An 8713-nucleotide genomic window follows, 5' to 3' on the forward strand; every position below is an offset into this window, starting at 1 on the left:
AGTGAGCGTGTGTGTAGGAGAATTCACACAGTTTTGAGACTGTCGAAAGAAAAAGTGGAAGAGACACTGGTTCTAAGAGCAGGAGGAACTCTGAGCATCGGGAGGATGAGACTCAGAAGGATGGGGTGGTTTTCCCTTTTTCCTTTTCTCAGCGGAGGCCTCCACGAGTTACCTTTACTTGGGTCATCTCAGTCCCAGGATGTAGTGAGTGTGTGGGCACACTCAAGTGTGTGTGTGTGTTTGTGTGTGTACCTCGAGACCTTGGGTGTGAATCTTTGGACCTGTTTTCCAAACTGTAAAATGAGGACCATTAACAGGTCTTTTAAGATTAAATGAGATAGCATGTAAAGGATTGACTTAGCATAGTATCTGTCACAAAGTAGAAGCTTAACAAATTTTGGACTCCCCCTCCTCCATTTTCTGCCCATTCAACACCCTTAATGGTTCATTAGAGAAGTTCAAGTGTAGCGGTATAACCCAGGTGGGGCTGAGTGTATGGGTGGGGGGGAAACGTGGGCAGAGCTTCAGTGAAGCTCAACTAGTTACACAAAACAACTCTTTTGTTCCTGATATTCATGTATGTTTTCATCTTGGGGGTAAGCTTCCCCCCCTTCCTTTTTTCTTCATAAATATCAGATTCTCTGGGGGTCAGGGACTTGGAAGGAGGACAGGTAAGTGTGGTGTCAAGGGCTTCCCTCCTAATCCTCTTTTATTTAGCTCACTATCAAGTCAAATTCAAGAGCTTTCAGAAAGCAAGGTGAAACTTGCTTGGACCTCCCTGGTGGTGCAGCAGTTAAGACTCCACGTCCCCAGTGCAGGGGGCCTGGGTTCAATCCCTGGTCAGGGAAATAGATCCTGCATGCTGCAACTAAAAAAATTCCCGCATGTGGCAATGAAGATCCCATGTGCCGCAACTAAGACCTGGCGCAGCTAAATAAATAAATAAATATTTTTAAAAAAGAAAGCAAGGTGAGGAGAGGCAGCCCTGAAGCCTAGTGGGGAGCACAGAGAAACCAATTTAGGGTTTTACATTTGTAATGGAAAAATCTATCAATCGTATAGTTCACAATGAGAATGAATTGCTATTTAAAATTTGTCTTTCCCTGGGGAAGAAAAGTAGGGATGTTTTATCTCATTTTTCTAGTGGCTTCATAATGTGGGGACCTGCCCCAGGACAGATGGGACCTGTGCAGGAAACACACAGGGGAGTTTTGAGTTTGGGGGAGACAAGTGAGCTTTGGGCATTGGCCCATCACCAGCTAATTATCAAGGGGGTTAAGTGGTATTGCCCTGCGGTCTGCTCTGAGATGGTTCGGAGGGTAGGGGGTTCGGGTTTCTGGCTCAGGAAAGCAGAAAGGAGAAAATGAAGCTCATCTGGCTAGGACAGATGAAGCAAAGGAAGCCCAGGGAGGGATTTTTCAGGGCTGTGACCCTGATCTCTTAGGAACTGCTTCTCTTCTGCAGTCTTGCTTTGAGGCCAGCTAACTGCATTCTCCCTACGTCTCCTTCCTTAGCAGCCCTGCCTCTACCACATGCCCCAAAAGGGCCCCTTGTCCGCCTGTTTCCTGGGTGACAGGACAGACCAAGGAATATGTAATCAAGGGATAAATTCCCAAGTAACTTCCCTTAAAGGAGCAAGAGAGGTTACCTAGTCCCCAGTCTTTGAGGAGGACCTTGAGAAGAAACAGTTAAACCGGTGGGCAGTCCAGGCTGCATACATCTTGGGAATATTGGGTTTATTCTCTCCACTGAGCTAGGGAAATCCACCTACAGACTGTTCCTTAGGAGAGTTAAGAGACCAGTTGTTAAAAGCCCAGGGCAGGATGAGATTTACCTAGTAACTGATGATGCTGGGCTGAGGCGCTCAGCGATTTGTCTCTACACTTGTCCCCGCCTACCTAGCCAATCTGACAGTTCTCAGTTTGGGACACTGAGTTAGACGATCAGGTAAGGAACAGGTATAGTATCTAGGGGCTTGGTAGCTCTAAATCGCTCGTTTAGAGAGCATCGAGGGGCCCCGGCAATACCATATTCCCACTCAGTGTTTGGAGATCATCTACCCAGGCTGGGACTTCTCGGGCAGGCAAGGACCCAGGGCCCCTGGAAGAGCTGGTCCAGGGGACGTGATTTCCCGTGTCTCCCCTGAGGAGAGCATGACTGCCCTCCTGCCACTGCTGCTGGGCCTCAGCCTGGGCTGCACCGGAGCAGGTAAGGACCCTGCCTTCCTCTGCTCCCTTTGGGTAGGGTGTTCAGTTGTGTTATTGGATTCGGATACCCCAAACTAGTCTGTCTCCCTATTACATACTCCCATAGCACTTTGTACTGTACCTTTGTAGCAATTTTTTAAATTTATTTTTTTATTGAAGTTTAGTTGATTTACAGTGTTGTGTTAATTTCTGCTGTACAGCAAAGTGACTCAGTTATACACATGTATACGTTCTTTTTTAATATTCTTTTCCATCATGGTTTATCCCAGGCTATTGACTATAGTTCCCTGTGCTACACAGTAGGACCTTGTTGTTTTTCTGTGTAGCAATTTTAATGTAATTAAGCTGTATAATTATTCGTGTAATAGACATTTCCTGTTGAAAGGTAGGCAAAGATGATATCTGCCCTGTTGAATGCTGCATCTCCAGCTACTAGCACGGTGCCTAGCACACAGCGAGTGATTCAGAAATGCATGTGGCACGAATATTTAATAATGTGTCCAGCACAGAACAAGGCTGACTCTTTCCTTTGATCCCTTTTCTCACTCGATCACTGGCCTTACTGAAGGTCTTATCCTGGGTAAATTGTCGTGTTTAAACATGCAAATAATTTTGGGCTACTTGTGTCCCCATGCTTAGTCTCACATAAAGAGGAAATGGGATCTAGAAACTTCTCTGCTAGGACCATCTATGCCCTTAATCGGGACTCTCAGAGACTCTGGTCCATGAGCTTGGTCAGCAGATGCTGCCTCAGGCGGGAAACCTGTGCCCCACTCACCAGGTGTAACTGAGGCTTGGGCTCCTGCAGAGGACTCTGACCTATCCCTCTTCTCTGGCTCCTGCAGGAGGCTTTGTGGCCCACGTGGAAAGCACCTGTCTGCTGGATGACGATGGGACTCCAAAAGAGTTCACGTATTGTATCTCCTTCAACAAGGATTTGCTGACCTGCTGGGATCGCCTGCAGGCCAGTATGGTCCCTTGTGAATTTGGGGTACTGAACGGCTTGGCCAAATACCTCTCAGATTACCTCAACCATAAGGAAAACCTGATCCAACGCTTATCCAATGGGCTGCAGGACTGTGCCACACACACCCAGCTCTTCTGGAGATCTCTGACCCACAGGACACGTAAGGAGAGAAGGGAGCAGGGGGAGGGTTAGGAAGCACAGTTAGGAGAGGGGAGGCCAAGAAGGGTCCCTCACCTGCAAGGGGTTTGAGCTGTGGGCAGGAAAGAAGCCGAAAATCGGAGGACCTGGGATGTAAAAAGAGGGAGGGTTGACCCTTAAGAGGACACAAGGTGGTTGACAGGGGTAGGGCAGGAATGAAAAAGGGGAGGTGATGTCTGAGCCAGTGAGGAGCTATTGTGGGGAGAGTAAGCTAGTTTTCCTTCAATTTAGGGCATCTCAGGAGGCAGATCCAAGTTCAACCAGGGGTTGAACTGTCAGAATAACTAGAATGGCTTTTCCCAAAATGCTCATGCCACTGTAGCCCAGGTTCAGGTGTCCCAGGTCTGAGACAGGCCCAGGCATGGGAATATTTGGAAAACCTCCCAGGGGATTCTGATGCAAACTCTCTCACCCTTAATCACTTGCATTGAGAATGACTTGAGATTTTTAAAAGAAAACTTGAAGTTCTCTATCGTACAGAGTATTGTGTCTTAAGATGTGATTTCTCAGAATTGCCTGGGGAAGGTGCTTGTTAAAAACACAAGCCCTTGAGAACCGCTACAGATCTGTTGGATGAAAATATCCAGGGTTGCAGGCTCAGGAATCTGCATTTTAACACAATATCTTGGATTTTTATTGAAGATTTTGTTTGAAAAACACCCAAACAAGCGGAAGGGTCACCTAGAAGAATAAACTATTAAAAGATGGCAACATGAATGATCTCATGAATTAGGATCCCCTCGTCCAAATTTAGGAGAGTTAGTCCTGAGTTAGTCTTGTTTCCTTAAACTATCCAAGGAAAAAGAAAGGCTTTCTTTATCAAGTCAATTTGTTCAATGAGATTTAAGGACAAGGGTGTTTTCCTACTTTTGCAAACCCCCAGCTATAACTCTGGATGACAATTCACTTATGCACTTGAAATGAATACAATGACTTCTGAAACAGCCTGCAGTTCAGCCCTGGCTTCTACTTATTGTGAACAAATATAATTTTGGAGGAAAAAGAAAGGAAGGAGCAGTGATGAAATGGGAGACAAGAAAGAGTGAAGCAGGAGTACATTCTAACTCCTCATTTTCAAAGGGATGTGTGTGGGAATGAGGTGGGGGTCGGGAAGGTCGGTGGGCAAAATCCAGGAAGAATTCAAGTAGGAAAGAAACCAGGTTGGAGGAAAAGCCAGAATGTTGCCCTCCTTTGTGACTCTTTTTTCCTACTCTGCAGGACCGCCATCTGTGCAAGTAGCTAAAAACACTCCTTTTAACACGAGGGAGACTGTGATGCTGGCCTGCTACGTGTGGGGCTTCTATCCAGCTGATGTGACCATCACGTGGAGGAAGAATGGGCAGCTGGTCCTCCCTCACGGCAGCGCCTATAAGATCGCCCAGCCCAACGGAGACTGGACATACCAGACCGTCTCCCATTTGGCCACAACCCCCTCTTTTGGGGACACCTACACCTGTGTGGTAGAGCACATTGGCGCTCTTGAACCCATCCTTCAGGACTGGAGTAAGTGTGGGGCAGGTGGGAGGAATTAGCGTTAAAGCAGAGAGCTACTGTCATTCCCTGGCGGTCCAGTTAGGACTCCGCGCTTCCCCTGCGGGGGGCACGGGTTCCATCCCTGGTCAGGAAACGGAGATCCTACATGCTGTGCAGCGTGGCCAAAAAAAAAAAAAAAAAAAAAAAGCAGAGAGCTACTTCAAGTGGGTGGTTGTAAAAAGAACACCAATATTTTGGCAGAGGGAATGGGATGCAGAGAGGTCCTCCACGGTACAGGGGAGAGAGGGAGATGCTGAGAAAGAGTGAGTCTGGAGGAGCTTACAGAGAGTTCACGACCAGAGATGGGGCCAGGGGATATAGACACGGAAAGAGTTAGTTATTGTTGGACTTCCCTGGCGGTCCAGTGGTTAAGACTCCGAGCTTCCAGTGCAGGAGTCACGGGGTTCGATCCCTGGTCGGGGAAGATCTTGCATGCATAACAAGAGTTACTGTTGCTGTTGCTATGGTGCTGTGGTTGGTGTTATGTGCTTGTCTGAGGGTGGGAGGGAGCCTGACTGTCCTGAAAAGAGGATGTCGATTTGGTAACCATATTTTCAGAAGCCAAAATTGTGATGCAATATTCTAGGATTCTCAGATTTCCGCTATTCTGTTGTCAGGTCAGGTATGGGAGTTGGAGAAATAAAGAAGGTCACAGAAGAAAGGGGACTCTCTCGGTCTGGGGGCCATACTGAATTGGGGCTGCTCTATCAGGGAGGAAGAAGCCAGGGCTGGCAGACACTTTGGTGTACACGCTTGGAGGCTACTGCATAAAGCCAGTCACCATTGTTTGAACCCTGGGATTGGAAGTAGTTAAAGGAAAGGAATCTGGGTGGGGGACAGGATTCAGCCTAGAGCCAGCTCCAGGAAGTGAGGGCTGTGGAGGGAGGTGGAGACAGGTTCTGGAAGGACCCAAATCTGGAGGTGGGCAGGTAGGAGACACATAAGTACTTGGATAACTCATGGAATGAAACCTTGGAAAGTTAGGAAAGGCGGAAAGACAATTTCATAGGAAAATGCTCAGATAGAGTGGTCAAGGAAGCAAGTATTGTCACCACAGGCAAATGGAGAGAGGGATGGGGAACGCTGTATTCCTCAGCGAGGGTGCCGTTGGGGTGAAGGAAGAATACAGGATGCCTTGAGAGGCCCCACCATCTTAGAGAGGATCTGGAAGCGGGGGTACTAACTCAGGGAGAGCGGCTACCCAGGGAACCACAGGGGTAGAGACGCACAGGATGGGGGTTTTGAGGAAAGGCCACTTCCTTGGGCCTGGATTGGTGTGAGCTAGACCCTTGGGGTCCAGATAAAGCACCTTTGAACCTGAGGTGGAGGTCGCAGTAAACGAAGTTGCTCTGGGAATGAGCAAGAGAAATTGGTTCCAGTAAGTTTCTATTTCCGCAGCTCCTGGGCTATCGCCAGTGCAGACACTGAAGGTTTCCGCGTGTGCTGTGACTCTGGGCCTGGGCCTCATCATCTTGTCTCTTGGTTTGCTCAGCTGGCGGAGAGCTGCCTCCTCCGGTGAGTGACCCTCCTGAACTCTCAATCCTAACCTCTGCTCACTTTAAAAAATTTAAAAAAAAAATTTTATTTGGCTTTGTTGGGTCTTAGTTCCGGCATGGGGGATCTTTAGTTGCAGCATGCGGACTCTTAGTCACAGCATGCAGTCTCTAGTTCCCTGGCCAGGGATCGAACCTGGGCCCCCTGCATTGGGAGCACAGAGTCTTAACCACTGGACCACCAGGGAAGTCCCTCTGTTCACTTTCTGTTTGTGACTGGTTCTCCCATGGCTACCCCATTGGCTGTGAATAATACCAGAGACTTTTATCCACCAAGACTGTCCTCCATTCAAATATTTTCTTCTCCTAGGCTATGTTTTCCTCCCAGGGTCCAATTATCCAGAAGGTAACGTCTCTGTTGGTCTGTCTGCCTGCTGGTCCTTTGGAGGGGGTGAAAGTTAGAGGGAGTCACCGTTGGGTTCAGCTAATGGTGTTGATATTTGGAGCGGGGGTGAGCTTCCACCAGGCTCGGGCTGACAATGTGATTGAAGCTGCCGTTGTTGGGATCAGGAGCAGGAGGGAGGAGCACCTACCCCCTTCTCTTCTACCCAACGGAGTGTCTGAAGGTGGCTCCTTAGTGTTTGGTGATCTAGAATTTTCCATATCACTGTATTAAAGGCTCTGGCATGGATGGTTATAGGGACAAACGATGGGGTCAGGTTGGTTTGGAGCTTTATTATCTTGTTTTCATTTCTTCTTCAGGTCAGCTCATTTCCTAGAGGCAGAATCCTACAACTTCCTCTCCACATGAGGAGATTCAAACTCTTAAGGATGCTGCTGTGCTCCTCCAACCCCTCCAAGCTTCCACATTTTCTTGGATCCTATGGTTTCTCTATTTGATTCTTTGAATATCCCAGTCCCTGCTATGTAAACCTTACAACTTGGGGAACTCATTCCTGGGAATATTCTGTAACCAAGGTGTTGTCCGTAGGTAGAGCCCAAGGCTACGTATCTGGGGTGAATATAATCTGGGGAGGAAGTTCAAAGGCCCTCTTGGGGGCCCCCTGTGCCACAGAGGCATGAGTCGCTGGTGATCGTCTCTGAGGAATAAACTCTGGTGGAAATACAGTTTTTTAATTAAATGTTATATAAAAACTTTTTTTTTTCTTGAGGCCCTGAGGAGGGACTGTAGGCAGTTAGGGGCTGGGCTTGATTCCCTCTCCTACTGGAGTCGAGGAGTCAGTGTTTCCTCCCATTTTCCCATCTAGACATGACAGAACTGGGGACAGTTTCCTGATGGATAATTCATAAGAAGGTAATAAACTGTGGTGGGATGGAGTCACAGAGTCAGGGATAGGAGGGGGTTAACAGTTTTCTGACCTCATAAGGGATCTTAATGAGGATTAAATGAGTTCATACTTGTAAATGGCTGAGAACATTACCTGGCACACAGCCAGCCCACACTCGTGACATATCAGTCACAACTTTCTGGGCCAGGCACTCTACTAGGTGCTTTACATGCATTGTTTCATCTGATCCTCATCACAACTCTGACACAGACCCTCAGATAGTCAGTATTCAAGGGGCAGAACTCAATTTCTGATCTGAGTTCTGGGCAGTTATTTCTTCCATAACCTACGTGGGAAAGGGACCGTAACTCGAGTGCTTATCACGACCTAGGCACTGGGCTAAGTGCTTTATGTTGTATCTCATTCATTCTCCACAATCACCCGGTAAGGAAGGATGGTCTCCCTCTGAGTCACAGATGAAAGTGAGGTTCAGAGAGATTAAATAATTTGTCCAAGGTTGAACAGCAAATTCTCTATAGGATGTCTGTCTACCTGAGTTGGAAGTAACTAGGCTGCTGTATTCTGAGGACCCTCATGCTGTCAAGCACACCACTCTTCAGAGCCCCCCTTACATTCCCTTCCACCCCAAACCCAAGGGGGATCCACCGTTGGGGGCTGGATTTCACACAGCGGAAGAGAGGTGCTCTTCGTTCCCAGTGAAGGGCGACACCTGCTGGACATAAGTGGCATTGTCTTTGGAATGAGAGTTAGATACTAGGCTAGGCAACCGGAAGGAACCAGAAATGAAGGTAAGTACTGGAGGAGTTTAGCCTAACAGAGAATTGTGGAGGGAGAACAAGGGGTTAGGGATGCATGTGTGTGTGTGTCTATGTAGGAACACATAAGAGCAGAATCTGATGAGCTGGGGGAAGGGGTCAGAAGACAGACGGTGTGTGGAATCTTCCTGCATTGTTGTCTCCATGGTTGTTTGTGTGGGTGGGTGGGAGGGTGGTCACGGGGGCTGGG

The 8713-nt window shown here is 48.0% G+C and overlaps 1 protein-coding gene and 1 non-coding gene across 3 annotated transcripts; one reads left to right on the plus strand and one right to left on the minus strand.

Annotated features, from left to right (window-relative positions):
* Window positions 1-1988: 1988 nt before the first annotated feature.
* On the plus strand, window positions 1989-7824 carry LOC133094555 (HLA class II histocompatibility antigen, DM beta chain). Of its 2 annotated transcripts, XM_061195169.1 has the most exons (6): window positions 1989-2208; window positions 3053-3334; window positions 4591-4875; window positions 6304-6420; window positions 6769-6804; window positions 7161-7824. In XM_061195169.1, exons 1-6 carry the CDS (start codon window positions 2154-2156, stop codon window positions 7175-7177), a joined length of 792 nt encoding a protein of 263 aa, XP_061051152.1. In that variant the 5' UTR covers window positions 1989-2153; the 3' UTR covers window positions 7178-7824. The 2 variants fall into 2 exon arrangements, with proteins under 2 accessions (XP_061051152.1, XP_061051151.1); XM_061195168.1 differs by lacking the exon at window positions 6769-6804 and having other exon boundaries at window positions 2072-2208.
* Window positions 6574-6646, minus strand: TRNAG-CCC (transfer RNA glycine (anticodon CCC)). The gene has a single exon. It is a non-coding gene; the product is annotated as a tRNA-Gly (tRNA).
* Window positions 7825-8713: the final 889 nt, after the last annotated feature.

This window comes from Eubalaena glacialis, chromosome 7 (assembly GCF_028564815.1).
Source record: "Eubalaena glacialis isolate mEubGla1 chromosome 7, mEubGla1.1.hap2.+ XY, whole genome shotgun sequence".
In the NCBI taxonomy this organism is placed as follows: Eukaryota; Metazoa; Chordata; class Mammalia; order Artiodactyla; family Balaenidae; genus Eubalaena; species Eubalaena glacialis.

What these genes read in the sequence shown, in the direction of transcription:
- LOC133094555 (XM_061195169.1), top strand. Translation starts at nt 2,154, where the DNA reads ATGACTGCCCTCCTGCCACTGCTGCTGGGCCTCAGCCTGGGCTGCACC. An exon ending in ATCTCTGACCCACAGGACAC is followed by an intron (nt 3,335 to 4,590) that starts GTAAGGAGAGAA and finishes CCTACTCTGCAG; the next exon opens with GACCGCCATCTGTGCAAGTA. An exon ending in GCGGAGAGCTGCCTCCTCCG is followed by an intron (nt 6,421 to 6,768) that starts GTGAGTGACCCT and finishes TTCTTCTCCTAG; the next exon opens with GCTATGTTTTCCTCCCAGGG.